At 38.2% G+C, this 19,237-nt stretch overlaps 1 protein-coding gene across 1 annotated transcript; it reads right to left on the reverse strand.

Annotated features, from left to right (window-relative positions):
• Positions 1–23: 23 nt before the first annotated feature.
• Positions 24–14,882, reverse strand: HTATSF1 (HIV-1 Tat specific factor 1). The gene is made up of 9 exons (XM_042029354.1): positions 14,539–14,882; positions 10,774–10,978; positions 10,415–10,462; positions 9,130–9,284; positions 7,945–8,108; positions 6,225–6,324; positions 5,597–5,686; positions 4,974–5,111; positions 24–4,614 (listed from the first exon to the last, which is right to left on the reverse strand). Exons 1-9 carry the CDS (start codon positions 14,713–14,715, stop codon positions 4,330–4,332), a joined length of 1,362 nt encoding a protein of 453 aa, XP_041885288.1. The 5' UTR covers positions 14,716–14,882; the 3' UTR covers positions 24–4,329.
• Positions 14,883–19,237: the final 4,355 nt, after the last annotated feature.

Consider the following 19,237-nt stretch of genomic DNA (forward strand, 5'->3'; position numbering starts at 1 on the left):
TAAAACTAATCAGCAAAGACTTGTTCTGTTCATGAGTTTGTTTATTAAAAAGGTAGTATAAAACACAACCCCTTTAAGAAACAAATTGAAGACAAACGAAGGGTATTCTCAGATGCTATCACAAGTTTAGATATTATTCAAATACCATTTGCTTTTTAATGTTTCTTTTCTAAGGGATAAATGAAAACGGTTAATTTATTGAAAAAAATCACCTGTCAGAAAAAATTCCAAGTCTACTTACTGAAAAGCTTAATCTAACAATATACTTTCATATTACAGAATGAGCAAAAAACCAGTTTGCTGCAAAAGGTTTCATAATTCTATAAATATTTTACAGAACTTTCAGAGTATCCTGACAGTAAGATGTCAAACTATAATGAGCTCTGAAATACACACAAGTCAAATCAACACAAATACACAACTCACAGCATTCATTTACCATACTGCAGTATGTTTCCTCAAATGCAGAAATAAAAACAAGAAGTTAAAATCCAATTAAAATCTATAGGAATGCATTTTAAATTTTTTATTTCTAAATTTGGTTTGGTTTAGGTTCAAGAATTCAAGGTATGAATACTGAAGAAAGGCAAGTTTGGGTTTCTATGAAGCATCCAACACCTTCAAGTTTTATTAAGTGAATTAAGCTAATTAATTATTTGTAACTGTTAATAGGTTAACCTTAACTGAATAATGTCTAGGATATGTTTTAGCTAAAATGCACTGCATTTAACATACTAAAGATTTTAAGTGAATTGCAATCCTTATACAAAACCTAAGCTGTACAAGGGACTGAAATTCAATTAAAAAAAATTTTAAAAGTCAGTAGGAGAAACAGATAAACATTTTGATGCAAAATGAAATTAATTCTCTCTTTACACCTGTATATGAACATTCGAGAACCTGCAAAAAAAGAGAAAGCCTTCTAGAAAGCCTTTTATTTTGAGGCTTTTTGTTTCCAGGTGTCTACCTCTGAGGCCATGCGCCTCAAACCACATCATCTCTGGTGAATACCTGTAACCCCATAAAAATTCCTTCTCAGCAAACCACTGAACGGCATTTGATTCTGAAGCAAACTACCAATTTATCCTGAAGCTAAGCAATGATTTTGGACGCTTCAGAAAGTGATTCTGTGAAATTATATTAAAGGGTCAGTTAATACTCTGTCGTATTGTATTTAAGTGGCTTCACATCCATTTTGTTACACTGAGAATTGGTAGAAACAACTATTTCTCTAGTTCAAAACTGAGCAAAAATAGTTATCCACAAATTGTTTCAGCCTGCTGCTAGTTACTGTTTTCATCGTATACAGAGGAAAGGAGACAGATTCTCTTAAAATGAACCTCCCACCAAAAGCAGAGGGATGGAGGAACATGCAGTATACTGGAACGGGACTTAAAAAACCCTTAGAAATTGAGCAAGAAGGTTGTTTTTGTCACTTCTAATGAGCAAGAAAAGTAATTTGAAAACCCTTTTAATTATAGAACAAATAAAGTGAAAATTCCTTTAAGGTTTTAATTTCTTACCACTTTACGTATGATGCTGATCAGTAAGAAAAATGTGTGCATTTAAAAAGCAACTCTGTTAGTTCAGATTTGTTAAAATTTCTTAATTAAACATTACTGCTCTATACTATAAGAATTTCATAATCATACTTCAAAACAGCAATTTTAACTCCTGTGAAAATTTTTGATTTTTGTTCAGATTGATTTATAAAAATTTCATAAATTCAAAGTAATTTCATAAATAATTTCAAAAAGGAAAACATCTGAAGAATCTGGTTTCAATGAAAATCTGCTGAAAAGAGTCACAGCTGCATTAACCTCTCTCTGGACTACTAAATGCCTCAGTAACTCAATTAATAGACTATAAAAATATATTTTTTACATTTTACTCGGGAGAAAACGGAGGTAGACAAAAGGAAAATATGAGTTTGAGTATAATGCCACACTTGAGAACACTGTATTTGCATGGAAAAAGAGCTTTTATTTTTTAATAATCCTAGTTAATAGGAAAGCCAGTAAAGCATTTGGTCTCAGTCTTTGTTGGTACTCTACCTTAGTGTGAAATCTAAAGGAGAAGGTGAAAGGACTAAGAAAGGACTTCTGCAGCAAGCCAGTCAAATTTGTACATTAATTGGAGAGAGGAAGGTTTACTGCACATACAATAATTCCTTATTTTTCAAAGTCTTATTTCAAACATTAACACTAACCTTGTTTTCCATATCTGATACCATGATAAGGCTTCACAGAACTTTACAAGTTTTATATATTTGTCCACAAGTTTCCCTAGATCAGTTGTCATTCTACTGTAAAACAGGTGATTTAACTGTGTAGTGTTACACAAATGGGCTCCCTTAAAAAAAAAAAAGCAAACAAAACACAAGAGTAAGAGATCTAAAGACTGGAGTCTAGAAGCTGGAAGAAAAAAGAAGCACTGAAAGAAATACCACACTGAATTACACTCCTCATATGCAAACACTTCCAGCTCTCAAAGGTCTGTGGTGCTTATTACCAATAAAAATAACTAAGGCAGAATCAACACAACCCAGAAACGTATCTGAATATACCACTATGTGCAGCTACTAACCAGGCAGTGTTCCAGATTCCCTGAATTCTTCAAACACCTGCTTTGCTGAAACACACGGTCCACACACTTGGAAAGATGAGAAAATGGACTTATTTTAGCTGTCGAGAGCTGTATCTCTTCTTTATAATGCAACTCAAAATGGGAAATTTGTCATATTAGCATATTATGAGCCCCCAGACTTTTAACCTCTGAATTCAAATATGACAGCTATTTCTGTCACAAAAAGATGTAATTTATAACCACAGTGGCAACTGACGACTGAGATGCTCTGGTTGGCATAGTCACCCACACATATTGACTACATATATTAAAAAAACCCAACAAAATAAACTTAGAGAACCATATAGACTTCAGGAAAAAATCTGTATGGTAATCTCAGAGCACAAAGTTTGAAAATAACATTTTCAGAGTATTCTGATTACCTCGTGATGGAAATACAGGAATTAACATCTATAGTTTCTTGTAATCCAATACGAATTTAAAAAATTCAAAAGATCATCCTTGCAAATGTGTACTGGTAACGATCCATATGAACAGCATGCTATCAATTTTTAATTGTTTAGTGCCTAAACCCATGTTCTTCTATCCTTACTTATCAAAATAACGGAATTCTAAATTAAGAATGACTATGTCCAAAACAGCTCCAACCAGTTATTTTTGAAAGCCTGCCACTTATTAAGATATCTTAAGTTAGATTATCTCTTAAGTCCTTGCTTTCAGAAATATTTTGAAGAGGACTAGCATTTGCTTTTTCCATATAAGAGCATTAGTTGAAAGCGTATTTTAAAATATACTAACTTTTGTAGTTTGAGCTGCCATTTAAATTTTATGAAGTATGGAAGATCCTCCCCACTGTGAAGAGTACACAGAGCTAAACTAAAATGTTGAGAACTCACATTCATCATGCTAACAAAGTTAAACAAAACTCTTTACTCCAATATAAAGGCAAGAACTAATAAAGCCACCACAAAAATCCAAAGCCTATTTTGATACCTACTGCATACAGACCATGAGAGTTTAAGACCAATCTGCCTAGAATATGAGTGTTCATGCATTTCTAGTCTCCTTGACATAATTCCAGCCTCTATCCAACATCAACAGAAGATCTAAACAGGGAAAGGAAAAAAACAATTTGCTGAATGCTGTGATTTAATAACCTATCTTCACTCAGTTTGCCCTAGGGTTGCTATGTGAACACTGTCTGCCACTTTCTTTAAGCTTGTGACCTGATACTATTCATCATCTGCCATCTAATACATAGCAATGCATCCAATGCATTCACCCTATATGTATCACAGCACCTATTCCATAAAATGATCCAACATATCAGGACACACATTATTGAAATACTGAGTTCCAAGGGGTACAGGAAAATAAACAGTACAATCCACAAATCTTGTAAAAGCTTTGCATTACTGAAGCTACACATAGTTACATAAACTTAAGGGTTGGAACGTATTTCTCACACACATGATGAAACACTGACAAGCATAGCTAGAACAAAAGAAGCCTGATGAGTTTTACTGCGTTCTTGGCAACTTGAGTTTCTTTACCTGAAGAGCCAATTAATACAAACTTTTAGAACCTCATTAAATACTGCTTTTAATGAAAACTTCAAAGCACACAGTTGATGACATTCTAATATGCCTATATTCACATGAATATTGTCAACAGTCACCCTGAAGAAAGTGATACACTCAAACATCACCCTAAAAATCATGCTTTCAGAAAGTATTAAAGGTGTTATGTATCAGCTTCACCATCACTGCCTGCAAGGCTGCTGTCTGTGGATGGAGCTCCATCTTCATTAATACCCTCATCACTATTCTCCCTCTTATGAGCTTCATCATTTGCATCCTCCTTAGGTGTGTCATTAACCTCTGGAGGTTGTTTCCCTTCGGGCAGTTTAACATCATTTGACGCAGAATCCGAATCAGATGTAGTCTGTTGCTCCTTTGCATCAGGATCCCCTAAAAATGACTCCCACACCTTGAGCCTTTCTTCCCTTTCTCTTGCAGTCTCCTCCACCTGTTAAAGAAGTGTTTATACACATCATTACAGAGTCATACTTGTCAAAATGAGTATTTACAAGATAAAATTAAACAAATATTTGTATTACAGAAATATCTCAATGCTGACTGTGAGCTAATGATCTGTACATCCAGTGGCTAATCCTCTAAGTACTCAAACAGGTCCTCTAATTTTCTGCTAAGTTGAATAATTGAGAATGATTTTTGGAGACATTCTACAGCTTTTGAAGAGAAGCAAGATAATGCAGGGATGAGCAGGGGAAGGGTATGGGGACAAGAATGCCAATCACTCCTAGAATTCAAGCAGATTTACTGTTTGGAAGACATACTTGATAAAACAGAACCATGAAAGGCTACCTGATAATCCGTTACACCATCCCATGTTTCAGCACTGAGCTGACGGCCACCAAACCACCTTCCATTTAGAGTCAGCTTGCACAGATCAGCTTCTGTTGCTTCTTTAAATGACACAGAAGCAACGCCATCAGGGTGCCTCTGTAAGGACAGGCAACTTGCATTTAATAATATTCTAACTAATGTATTTATTCCAATACCCTTTAGATTGTCTTATAAAATCAATCAGGACATAGCTCCATTTTGATCATACATAATTGTATTTTAAAAGTTAAGTTTTAAAGTTTCCATATGTTTTTCTACTGGCACACAGAACACAATTTTTGAACACGGAAAACAAAAAATATTTCAGCTAGCTTAGCTACAAATAATGTATCCATACACTTTCAAACTTGTGACATGTATCCAAGCTCCTGGGAAGAGTTAGCTTGCCTTCACATATGCTGAAGTAGACAGGTGCTTAGACATTAAGTTCCAGAAGTTTTAAAGTACTAAAAGATTAAGTCAAGTTTCCATGAAATAAACACACCCAAATAAATGCTCCACTCATATTAAAAGCAGCCTAAATGTTTTGCACCTTTGCACATTACATCAATTCTGCCAACAGAACATGTAAAAATACCTACATCAAATATGAGAACCTTCTTTACTTGACCAAACTTTTCACACTCTGTCCGCAGATCTTCTCTTATCTCATTTAGCACTAAAGGGTCCTCCTACAAAGCAATTACACAGCTTTAATTAAACACAAGCACTCACTTCTTTCAGCTTTATTTTTGCTCCATAATCAGTGGTACACATCTGCCTGTTAAAAGTCTGTTAAAAGTCCATAAATTAAGTGCTGTTAAGCAGCATTTTCAAAGCCACCTGGGAGTTGGCAGACAGCTCTTATTTGAATTTAATAAATACTACATGTTAATAAGGCTTTTTTGTGCTCATTTCTCCATTTTAACAATTACTGTTGTTTACTCCTCTTTTGATCCCAGAAAGGAATATTGTCAGATATATACGTTTTTCAGGCAGTGAAAAGCCCTGATTTGAAAAATACATTCTTACCAACATTTTTTTCTTGCTTTTGCAGAGAGATGAATGAATTTAAAGCAGATGTTTGGCACAGGAGAACATCCTTCCCAAACAGCAAGTTTAATTTTATTTTCATCTGCTTAGAATTTTGCTACAATTTGTACAGCAGAAAGTTCAGACAATGATAACTTTTAACAGCACAATCTACAGAAGCAAACTGCATCTTCCTACCTCAAAGTCCTTGGGGTGAAACATATTCCTGATAATAATGATGCGTTCATGCCGCATTCGAGTTGCCCCATCTTTCTTCTCCGGCCTCCAATCCAGCTGTCTAATGAAATGAAGCAACAGTAAGAAGATATTGTTGCGGCTCTCTTCAGTTTCTACAAGTATTTGTTGAAAAAAAATCGTTAATTTGGCATTTCTTGTAATATATTACCATATATTTTGACACAAAGAGTTAAGTTATTCTTCTAAAAAATGCAGTAATTGGCCAGGTTTACTACTCCTACAAAGCATTTGAGGTTTTAAGGTACTTAAAGGCTCATAGAGAGAATATAAATAATTTTTCAAAGTAAAGTATTTTTTAAAATACTGAGAAAATATTTGTGAAGTATTAATTCCTTCCTAATAGCAACTCAGATAAAGGAACCAGCTGTTTTCAACTACAACTAAAGTGTCAGTGTTTTACCATTTGTTCCTAACTTATTCTGTAAAAAAGGAGATCCACTATTCCCCTTGGTAAAATTTAACTGCTTTTATTTAAAAGAACATGCAAGAACACCTTGACTCTTATACAGGCATTACGACAAGATGTATTTTGTTCCCCAGTGTAGAGCCACTAACATAAACTAGTCATGTAACCCAGCACATCTGTTCTAGGACTTTGCCTTCCTACATCAAATCTTACTTCTCAGAGAAACGCCTACTTCATATCCTATTACAAAAACCCCCACACGTTTACTTACACTTTCAAATCTCAAGATCATACATTGGGGGGGGGCGGGGCCCCAGGGAATCTTAAGTTTCTCCTTATACCTGCTACTTTAGCTGAAGAAAACTTGGATTTCCAATGAGAGTAGTTCTACAAGTAACTTATGCTCTTCAACTCAAAAGGAACACAGTCCTTTTATTCACACTAATTGCTATCAAATGCAATTTCATAATTTTCATACACCTGCCTACACACTGAAGACTTCTTACAGCAAGAACTGTCAGTGTATCTTTGGGGCAGATACATTTCAAGTTACTTCTGGCTTTAATTGATAAGATATCAAGTAGCTTTTGCTCCCTTTAACTATGGGAAAACATTTCTGCATTACTATTTACAATGTTAAGTGGAATGTTGCTTTCATTAAAATATCAAAAGTCTTATATTCAAACTTTTTTCCTCTTTAATCTGCATCTTCTTGGTTCCAAAAGGAAGAAAAACATTTTTAAATTGACAAAAGCAATGAACTCAAACCCCAGTATATTTTATAGCAGAGAGAGATGTCTGGGGGAATCTACAGAGGTATTTTAGTATTTGCTCCTGTGGCAGCCAGCATTTCTTGCCCTTTGCAACTACTGCAGTATGGCACTAAATAGATGTGAGCAGCCAGAGTATTATGACCTTCCAGCAGTAAGCCCAGATATTGTGACAGGACTTGCATGCTCTTATCCACTGAGGAAGAGAGTCTTTTATTTCCCCAGAGCCATAGTACTTTCTTCTACATCTGAAGGCACCACTGCTCCCTACATATTATTTCAATGTGTGAATCACAAAGAAGTTAATTATATCAACACTTAATCTAGGAGTTCATCCCCTTTAAACGTGCAATAGTTAAGTTATTGCACTGTCAGGAAATACTTTAATTTTGGCATAACTTAGCATTGTATTTGAAAGAAAGCATCACTTTACTAATAGCACTTAGAACTCAAGCAATATTCTACTGAAATAAAAAATACAAACTTCTGCTGTTGAGACAACTTCTTCTTGTAGTCTTTACATTTCTTCTTCTTTTTGCTTGCATCATACTCCCCCTTCAGTTGGAACTTTGCAACTTCCACATGCAATTTATAGCCTCGGATTTCTGCTTCATCCAGAAGCCTCAAAGCAAGTTGAACTGATTCTCTCTATTTGAAGATAAACAGCACAAACTTTAAAGCACATGGCAAAGTCGAACTGTATTGCAATAACATGTCATTAAGTATACTGTGCTAAGAATCAAGTCCCTGTCACTGAAAAACATACTGATGTCCTCTGACACATAGCTGGCAACGCTTTCCTGATCAAAACATAGTATTTCTTCACTCCTGTTGTAATTGATTAATACTTCCAAAAGCAGCTGCATATATTTCATTCAAATATGTCACAGACACTAAATTGCAATATCCAAGCAAGCAGATGAACTTAAAAGCAAGAATAAAAAGATTTCAGGGGACTGATTCCCTGTAAAACTTGTATCACTTTTGCACGAATGGCAGATGTTTAGACTCTGAAGTAATTTTTAATGTTTTCCTAAAAGTCCTTTAGAGTGAAGACTGTATTTATGCTTGTGCACTCCACAGCCCTAACTACTACAATTACAAAAATAGCACAAACTACATGCCATTTCATTTAGTACTGCCTGGTGCTTCTTGCAGAACTAAAGCAGGCTGCACTTGCAATCACCAACTTTCCAAATGATTCACAAGTGAAACACAAAGAAATAGTACTGCAGCCTAAACTTTTATAGCTTAATAAAGAATGAAAGCACAGTTCTGAACCAAACCAGTTCTCGACTAAAAGCTCTAAATACAGGACTACAGTATGTTCCTTCCTGGATCGTTGTTTTTGTATTCTTGATTACACAGTGGCATACTTTCAAAGTAAAAGGTGAGGAGCCCCCCACTTCAGCCCATAATCTCTGGCACCCAAGACAGGAGCATGCAGAGACATGTTCAGCAGGTATTATGGCCATTTCCAGGCAGAGGGTGGGGTTGGGTAAGAGGAAACAAATGAGGTAAGTGGGCATTTCCGGAGTAAATCTTTAAAACAGACACCTATATTCCAAATCATGCTTTAGATTTCAAGAATCTTCTGAATGTGATTCTGAAACAGTGGCCATATGTGGCCTCACTGGTAAGGAAAACTGCATTTCAGTGCACCACTGACCTTCAGATAACAACAGAGGCCATCTCCTTTAAGATTTCCTTCCTTATCTTTATACAGTTTGATCTTGTGTTCTTCTGTCTGAGGATCTCGCATGATGATACCACATTTTGACATGACTTGTACAAATTCATCTTTTGTAATATCTGGAGGCAAACCTGCAAAATAAATTCAAACAGAAGGCTTGAGTATGATCGATTCTTAAAAAAAACCTCTGTGGAACAAATCTTCCCATAGTGTTTCTTTAAATGAAAGATATCAAAATAAAGGACATTCTACATACACTGCATGAAACCACTGCCCTTGGGCTTTACCTTCTACACATTACTTCATACCAGTATTTTGAAAATCCTTGTACTTTATAATAGGTGTAATGCACAGAAACATCTCTGTGCTCCCTGATATGGACACCTAGAGCTTTACTGTCACGTATGTCATCAACACTGCAGTGGACACAAAGGCCTCTGCAAATGTAACTCTCCTGCCCAAGCTTCAAGTTCTACTGCACCTCTAGGTATCAGAGACAAAAAAAAACCTCATAAGAACACAACCTATAATCAGACAGACAACTGTTTTCTCCACTCACAAATCCAATAAAAAGAGTAACTGATTATGTATAGAGATTTTAAGACCTGAACTCTGAATTGAGGATAAGTAAAAAACCAAAATGGATGAGAAAACTACGTGGATGTCCCATCCTAATTTGGCCTGCCTGAAGATTTTTTGAAAATGCAAGTATGTGCGCTCCTGTGACTGCTCAAAACCACCAAGTGTACCTAAGTATATACATCTAGAGATAGCACCCCACCATCCAAAACAGGTAGAGAAACACCATAATAAGTGCACAGATAATTTCATCTGAGTTTTCACATTACTTTCTCACTGTTGCAAACTCTTTTTTACTGTTTCCTCCTTCTTACCTAATAATTATTTGTTAGAGCAAATGAAAATTATAGATTAAGCAATGCGTATAGTTGAGGCCCTATCTCATTATAAACTTGTCATTATCCTATCCCTTAAAAGCCTGCAGAAATTATTTTTCTTATAAAAGAATAAATTAGTGACTTGGCTGACACAGCTCACAGAATACCTCATGTAACAGATAAAAGCATGAAATACGTCCCTTCTACTTCTTTCTGCAATTTAAAGGTCACAAAGACATTATGCAGTCAGGAACACAACATTAAGTAGCCTGCAAGTGACAGACTGAATAGATAATATTAGAGACACATATGAGTCCCTTTTACCATCTTTAGCTCAAAGTAGATAAACAAACACTATTACTTACCTGTCACATAAACATTTGTGTTTCTGTCTTCTTCAACATGAAACCACCCTAAACACAAGAGTTTAATTCAGTTATGGTAATATATTAAACATGGGAGCATACACATTTATATTCCATCAGATTTGTAAGACTTTTTGCTTGCGCACAGGGAAACTTTGAACATGCCTTAATTTGCTTTTCCCCCCTTGTATACAAATTCAGGAGAATACCTATGAAGCACCATACAATTTTAGAACCATTCTGGAAATTTCCAGCACAACCTTATCTTTGCTGTACCAGATAACAACAATCAACTGCCAGTTTTCCCTCAGCACAATACAGGTCACAGCCTACACAGAGGGAAGTGCTTTGTCACTTACCTGGCTCTAGCTTCCTTTTTTCTGATTTTTGTTTTGGATCCGTTTGTTTTCGTCCTGTTTCATTTGCTGATGGTTGTGTTCCTGATGTCTTAGAACTTACTGGTTGCTTACTTTCAACGGCTGTACCAGAAGCAGATGACGTGTCTGTCTCATCTGCATGGAAGCCATAGTTGGCATGATAGGTTGCCAGGAAATCTTCCGTTATCTGAAAAGAAATTAGGAAGAGTAATATAAAATTTCAAAGAACTATAAATTCAGGTTTGTATTTTAACGTTAATTAGGTGACGGTTATTTTCTAATCTGTCAACATAGAAAATAACAATATTTTAAAACTATTTAAATGATCTTTGCAAAGCCATACACACAACAAGAACAACCAGTTCACGCATTACCTGAACTAGACGAAGATAAATTCCATACAGCACAAGAAATTTTTACACAAACATTTCACAAGTTCTGACATTTTTCAAACCAAGCTTTCTGCTTTTCATGGGAATTGGATCTGCCTGAGGGACAGAAACCAAGTGCTCCTGGCCATGGTGAAGAGATAAAGCAACACTGATGGTAAGCCAACAACTTATCCACAGATGATGAATGGCTGACATTTGCAGGCATCTGCCTTTTCATGGAATCACTTCAAGAAACGACTTATATTTATGCTGACAGGCAGTAAATATTGCACTTAACCAGAGATGTATCTTAACACACTGCTTCTAAGGCAACGGGCTTTACTTTATATCCCACTAATAGATAAACAATTAGTTTGCTCTTTTCCAGAGAGAGACTGTATTTGGATAAAATATAAGACTGGCCAATGCCTATGTTTTAGCAGTCAACCCCCCCCCCCCCCCATAAATTACATCCAGTACTTCCAGCCACTAGCAATCACACACAAAGAGGTACATCATAGCTGCATTTGTCAGCATCGCTGCATTATAAAGTATTTTCTGAAGTTACACACTCTGAAATATTTTCTCAAAACTGAGCCTTGACCTTTGAAAATTTTATCTGACTCTGATCTGTGCTGCACTTGCTTCATCTGTATTCAAAAGGGAACAAAACTTAATGCCATTAAGCTATTGTAAGAGAGCAATTTCAAGTGTCAGTGATGAAAATGTAATCTCTTATCTTCCATAGTGATTTGAAACTTGATGTTTCAACTCTAAAATTTCATTATGACAGATCAGAAATGCAAAATTGACAGTAACAGGCTTGTCAGGAATAATGCAAGATGCCATGGAGCCTCATAACTTTAAAGGTTAGCACAAAATAACTCTTAGGCTAAACAAGATTTGCCACACACCTCAATAAAGAATGTAAATGGCTGCTCTTACAGGTATGACATAACAGAACGTCATGAGAAAGAAAAAGTACAACTAAGTTTACTGAAGAAAAGAAGACTGTGCTCTAATCAGGTTCACTATACTTGACATTAGCAATCTTAGCAAATCCTTAATGTCACAGTTGATGAGATCCAGAGAATTAAGAAGCTTCTATACTTCCTGGTGAACAGCACTATTAATTTTCATCAGAGAACCTACTGGTAAATTAGTGATTAAACCTGCAACAGGATTATTTTGCAGTTTCTGTGGGAACTGCATTCTGTGTAAACCTCCATTTATTATTAGCAAATTACCTACCATGGACTATCAAATTTTGCCACTCAGTAACAAAGATGTTTTTTGCATAACATGCTATCATCCTACCATATAACCATTACCACTACTTCACTTTAAAATGTTTTTTTTTGCAAGCACAGAGAAGCTTATACACGTATAGCAGCTTTTATTGGAACTTCTATCATACCATGACTATGAGAAACAAGCACTCACAAAACTGGTTACTGGGGGCTTCAATCCCATTCTGGTGGAGAGCATCACAGAGAAATCAGTCCTACCTGCACACCCACACAGTCAAGCAGTTTGGGGTGATTAAGCTTATAGGAAAAGAAACACAATACTACAGGACATGTGAGCATGTAGTTAACTGCTGGTCCCACTGAAATGGAAAGGAATAGATTAACCAAATGAAGAACAGATACCCTGTGCTTGCAGATGACAGCCAATGTCTGTATTTTCACAGCAAGTGACGCAAGCAGTGATGCTATGTCTGTGAAGCACTAAAAAAGTTGGTATTCATTAATACAGTACCATTGAAAGAAAAAAAATTAAGTAATAAACGAGGTTAAAATTGCTTCTGTAAAATATTTGATTGTCTCCAAATTTTTCTGGGGAATGCTGGCAATTAGTATCATTCACTTTTTGCACTGCTGTGAAATATGCTTTAGCGCAAGTTCAGCAGACACTGTATTCCCAAAGCAGAGCAGCAGTGCAATCCCAGTCTGTAGATAACGATCACTTAGAGCAGTCAGAATATTTTCATCTTTTGTCAAGAAACAGATTAAAAGTTTTATTACTGCTCGTGGAGAATGAAGTACAGCTTCTGGTTACAACAGTCTCCTCAGTTTACCTGGATAAAACATTCTGTTAATAATCATCAACCAAAAGAAGTAACCTGAAAAACACTATAAAACACTACGACATCCAGCCGGGTAAAGAATCTTTGTGCAGCACTATGGGTCATGGATAGGTCACCAACTTCTACTATACATCATATTTACTAATGAACTTTGCTGCTTCTATTTAATCTGTCCAACCCTTAATGTTATCTCCTCCTCAAGACAGAAGAGATAAGAAAAGCACTTAGGAAAGACAAATGCTACTGAGAAGAGACACATTTCAAAAGAGGTGAGAAGGGGAAGAAATGGGATCAAAACAGGAAGAACCCTCTTATAGGTTACTGTGCTTACTGGATATAGCACCCACAGGGAGCCAGGAATACTCACTTCTCCACTGCTCCACTTTGTGAGTCTGGATTTTTCACATTTTTACCCCTCCATAAGCCATCTGCTCCATAGACACCTTCCTAGGTTTACACACAAACTTGGCACTACAGGCTTCACTCTCACTCAGATTCTCTGAATTGCAATGAATTCACAGTCACAAGCTAGAACTGACACGTTACATCCATCAAATAAACACCATAAAATGTCTTAATATTAAATTAAGTAATTGCCCTCGCTCATTGCTATATGATAACAAAACTACTATTTCACTTGCATATCAGTAGATTGGCTCAACATATTAAATCTATGTTCATTCTCCCCTTGAAGAGCCATATTATCACAGCAAGATCATATTTTATACTTAAAATATTTACTAAATTAAAAAAAAAAAAAAAAAAAAGGTGTAATATATTTCCATGCTGTGGAGTGCCACTAAGACAAACACTTATTTTTCAAGTGCATTTCTAAGACTGAAGGAGATAGAACAACACATCGCTTATCTGACATAATTTTCAGATAATAGTAAAAGACGGAAAATACTACTCTATTTTCATCTAGACCTCGTAAAATACTAATTCATTTCTAGACTGCCCACAAAGAGATCACAGCTACTGTGACAGAGACCTAAACACATCCCAGGCACCCCCGAGCAACATTCACAAATATAACCGTGACTTCATCCCAGGCCCGAGGAACTCTACGGATTCTCCGCTAACACGCAACACACAGCTCCTCACAACAGCGCAGCCAGTCAAAGACGGAGACAACACCGTGGTTTTGCCTGTAAAAATGAGTGTTTTGGTGCTACTGAGACCTCGCAGCAGACACGATGTGGCTGAACGCGGACACTTCTGTACCGACGAGTTCCGGCATCAACTGCTCCTCCTTCTCCCCCTTCCTCGGGGCTCTCCCACACCCACCTTGGGGAACCAGGCCTTCTTCTCCAGGTCCCACTCGTAAGCAGCCCCGTCCGCCGGGTCCACGTAGGTAAAGGGGTCGGACTCGCCCTCGCCTTCGCCCTCGGTTGGCTTGGCTTCGTACTGCTGCTGGAGCTGCAGCTGCCGGTAGAACTCCTCGTTTCCGTCCTTGCCGCTCATCCTGCCCCGTTCACTGGGCCTGGGCACCCGCGCTCTTTCCGCCGCCGCCTGAGGCACGCCCACCCCGCCCCTCTCGGTGGCAGGAGCGCGCGCGGACAACCCCGTACCTCACGCGGCCGCCGCGACCGTCCCGGGCCCCAGGGCGCGCGCACGCACACAACACCGGAAACAATCACCCCCCTCGCTGCCGTACCTTCCGCCCGTCCCGCCCCTTTACCTTGCGATGTAGCCAATGAGACGAGCGCTGGTGGGTCACGCGGGGAACGGCGAAGCCAATGGGGAGCAGGGAGAGAGGGAGGGGAGCCTTTCCTGGGGAGGGCGGAGCGGGGGCACTCAGGGCGCGCTCAGGGCGCGGGCGCACTCAGGGCGCGGAGTGGGTCGTGTTTTCCCGCCTCTGGGCGGGCCCTGAGGGCGGTGGGTCCGCTATGGGACGGGGGCAGTCAGCACAGTGGCCTTGCCCTTTTTTCTCTTTCCCGTTTTTTTCTTTCCCTTTAGCCTTAGGCTCCAGCGCTGTCTCACCACAGGCGGGAGTTCTGCAGGAGGGCAGCTGCCCCTGGCGCACCAGACTGCTTTGGGCGAGAAGCTGTACCTTGATGGGCTTTGCATGGGGACTACTGCAGGTTTTCTTACATGATAGATAAAAGTTTGGGGCACGGAAAGTCCTCCCTGCTGCAATGTTTTTCCCTATTGCGCCTCGGACAACACTGGACAGTGAAACGGCTTGTTGTCAGCGGTGCTGTGCAAGATTGGCTGCTGTCTGGCACTGGAAGTGTACTCATGTCCTGCTAGAGGAAAAGGTAGAAGCAAAAATAGATAAATGAGGTTGAAATGGCACTCTTAAGTGTCAAGAAATCACATTGCTTGTCTTTGGTCTCTTGGCTGAGGGTGTCCAGCGGTTGTGCTCCCTTAGGAAAGGGTTAGTACGTTGTATTAGTGGGATGAAGCTTGGCTTCAAAACACTTAATTCCTTTTGCATTAATGAAGCTGCAATTAGTACTCTGTCCGTGGATACTTAAATATTTTAATTACAATTTTCTCTCAAATCAGTTCTTTTTAAGTGCCCTTCATCTAGTGCCATCTAGTGGTTTTTAGAGTGTAGCCCAGACAGCATTACATCAAAACCGAATTTTAATTGCCAACGTATTTTAAAGTATTTCTATTTAGAGGATAAACCAGCACACTCTTCATGTTTTCTTTAGCAAACCTTAACCTAGAGCTATAAAGCCCCGTGTATCAGTGTACATGTTATAAATGGAAATTGAGCTGAACAGCCCCAGCAAAGCTGGCAGTGGCTGGTTGCCAGGGGCAAAACAGTATTTCCACTCAGAAATAAAAATTATAAACAGAAGTTTTCGGGAAATTAGTGTACCAGGAACAAATATACAGACTGGAATGATAATAAAATCAAAGACGTGTTTGTCTCTGCAGGGAGAGACAAACATCAGCTCCCTGCCTGGGCACCAAGCTGTCAGACAAAATTTCTGAGAATATAGAGTTCTAGTAACCTTTGGCTGTTGCACAAAGAACATCCAGCCTAGTTAATGGCATCTCTGATTCTTCAAGAATTTTCTCTTGGCAGGTCTACTACAGTAGTTGTCCAAAGATTGTTTTGTGATCACTTATAAACTTACTGCCTAAGGGACATTTGTCTTCACTTTCAAACAGTTGTTGGATTTTGGAGAGAAGCATGAGGGGCTTGACATAAACTGCCCTTGCTTATAAAATTTGGAATTGGGTATATGTTTGGAAATCAGATAATTATAGCCTTAAACTTTGTAAGAGAAATACAATTTAAGTCTTAAACGGCTTGTTTTATTTTTGCAGGGTTTTAAATGTTTATAACCTGAGTGATTGCAGTGAGGTCTGTACAGCTTTCCCTACTGTGCGGATCTGCCTACAGTGAGGCACTGGGACACTATCCGGGGGAGTAGGAGATCCAAATTTACTCTCAATCCAATGGGAGTTAGAGAGTGCTTGTGTGCAGCCGGGTTAATGCTCAGTAAATCTGCTCTGCACACTGTAATGTAGTTATGAGGATAAACTGCCTCGAGTTCCCTCACGCTTCCTTCACATAACAGAATGTGTGACCGCAGCTGCTGCGGCGTAGCCTACAACGGCTCCACAGCCATCTGTTCCCCTCCTCCTTGATAAAGACACAGTGAACAGCCCCGGGAGCTGACTCAGCTGGAAACTCATCATTTTGTGGGGTCGAGACAACTTTCCTCTCAATCTCACTCTTGAAATGATACAGATCATGGTTGCATAAGCACTGCTGCAGCAAGCTGCGTCTTCTGAGGAGGGTGCAAAGAGCTCAAGCGTTCCACAGCTCGATCAGTCCAAGCTGTCAAGAAAGGGTGTTTTAAATCCTGGCAAAATGTCTCAAAGTAAATATGAAAAGAAGGCATTAGCATGATGATTCTGTATCTGTGTCTGTGTGATACAAGGCAATTTTGGCTCATCAAAACTGACTGATGGTCTGAAGATATCACCTGAACGTTGTTTGAGAGGTGCCACCTACTAAAAATACAGATACACAGGTTTTCCTGAAATGTTTTGCTCCCTATAAGAGGGGAACCAGCAATTTGCTAGCTAATCCTTAATTAGGTAAACACTCTTTTCATAAGCTGCTTAGTTATGTTAAATGAAGGCAGTAACTAGTGACTAAGTACAGACAGGCTACTCCTCTTTGAGCTTTTCAGGGGCCTGGAGACTGTAGCTGTTACACAGATTACTGACAGTGATGAGAAGTTTTCATGGTGGGAAAAATTAAAGAACCTGTACAGATGTACTAAAAATTCAATATCCTGTCGTATGCATAGAAATTCCACCTCACAGTTCACCTCACACTGAGGGGACCATCTATGGCAGAGCCAACAACTAAATGCTGATTAAAGCCCATATTACATTTTTAAATAACACTGATTGAAGTGTGTAAGTGCTGTAGCTGCGTGTAGCTTTGGGTTATTCTTTAATTGTAATATTCTCAGCAGAAACATGGGAGTGTCAACAGGCAGCCTATGTAAAATGAAACAATTTCTATGGGAACAGGAGCAGGAGCTTTAAAATGGCTATAATTGTGTAACTGACTTTAATACCCCAGTCATTTGCACCTTAGCAGTGCTTTGACATCGGTTTCTTAATTTTTGTGGATTTTGGAGGGGATTAACTAAACGAGCAACTCATAGTGATACACAGACATTAAAACTGTTGCTAATGTGAAGATGAAATGTGTACATCTCATTCACAAAACAAACAATAAAAAAAGTACTTCCTAGAAATTGTATTTACTTTCTCATTATGACTCCAGATGGACATGAGCTTTGAGGGAGTCTGCCTTTCAGTATTCCGTGCCTTTTTTTCTACCTATTCTTACACTGTGGACATAAATATTGAACCCCTAATTATTCATCCTATTTATTTGCTAGGTAACACTCAATATTCATGCAAATAGATGGTATTCCCACATGCTCTTATAGAATTACACTTGTATTCCTTAACAGTCAAAGAAACTGGTTTTGGAACACCGAGAAAAGATTGCAAAGGCAACAACTCTTTCCCCCTAAATCCAGTTATGGTAATGTGGAGACTTTTTATGGATAATGATACTGTGGGGAGTAGATGGAATTAATAATATCAGATTGGCTGGATAAAAAGATGCGTTGACCCATATATCACTCCAATACATCATGCCATGAAGATTTGAAAGTACAGAATTGCCAAAGCATAAAGTACACAGAATAATTAAATTGTGGCTTGAAATATTGCCAGTCTTTAACCAGAACATGTGCAGAATATAGCAAAACCATCAGTTTTGTAACAGGATGTATTAGCAGTAGATAGACAATCCAGTTAGAGGAGTAGTTACGTAAGTGAAAAGTAGCTGCATGCAAAGAAAGAAAAATGGTGAATTAGGAAACTGGGTTTTAAGGGCTACTGTGAGGTGTAGTCAAAGATTTTGCAGTGGGAAATTTGGTCTCTGACAGAGACAAATTGTGAAGTCCAGAAACATGTAGGAGATCTGTTTCCCAAAGGCGTTACTAAGCTAGAATAAAGAACGATGTAAGGAATGGTAATGTTGGTGGATTTTTCTTTTGTTTAGAATTCCCTATAGTAAGATCCAGAAAGATAAATGTAGCTTCATAAGTGTGTACGCATATCTTCTTATTTCAGTCTCACCCTGAAGCTCCATGAAGGAAAGGGAGAAGAAGAAAATAGCAGTGCAGCATGTTTGTTGTATTTGTACATAGCTCTCTACCAGACAAAGAGAGCAAAATAAGGTCTCTGGAGTCTGCTGTGCCATAAATTGTATTTCTGTGCTGTTGGATTTCCATTTATTTCAGTGATCCTATCCTGGTATACAATTGGTACAATAAAAGGAGGAATCCATTTGAAAATTAGTGCTTGTAGCGTTGCAGCTTGTAGTACAAGGACTGTAGTAAAATAAGGCCGGGCCTGATGGGATTAAACCGGTCTGTCATTAACTGGTTTACAATGACGACATTGTATTGCAATGCCCCTGGGA

This window comes from Corvus kubaryi, unplaced genomic scaffold, assembly GCF_017639235.1.
Source record: "Corvus kubaryi isolate FWS band 111438036 unplaced genomic scaffold, C.kubaryi_AGA036_p1.0 37322, whole genome shotgun sequence".
Lineage (NCBI taxonomy): Eukaryota > Metazoa > Chordata > Aves > Passeriformes > Corvidae > Corvus > Corvus kubaryi.

Excerpts from the sequence above, each read along its gene's own strand:
- HTATSF1 (XM_042029354.1), bottom strand. The coding sequence starts at position 14,715 with ATGAGCGGCAAGGACGGAAACGAGGAGTTCTACCGGCAGCTGCAGCTC. Across the intron at positions 9,285-10,414 it reads CACAAATGTTTATGTGACAG|GTTTGCCTCCAGATATTACA; the intron begins GTAAGTAATAGT and ends TTTATTTTGCAG. Across the intron at positions 6,325-7,944 it reads AAGTTGTCTCAACAGCAGAA|ACAGCTGGATTGGAGGCCGG; the intron begins GTTTGTATTTTT and ends TCATTTCATTAG.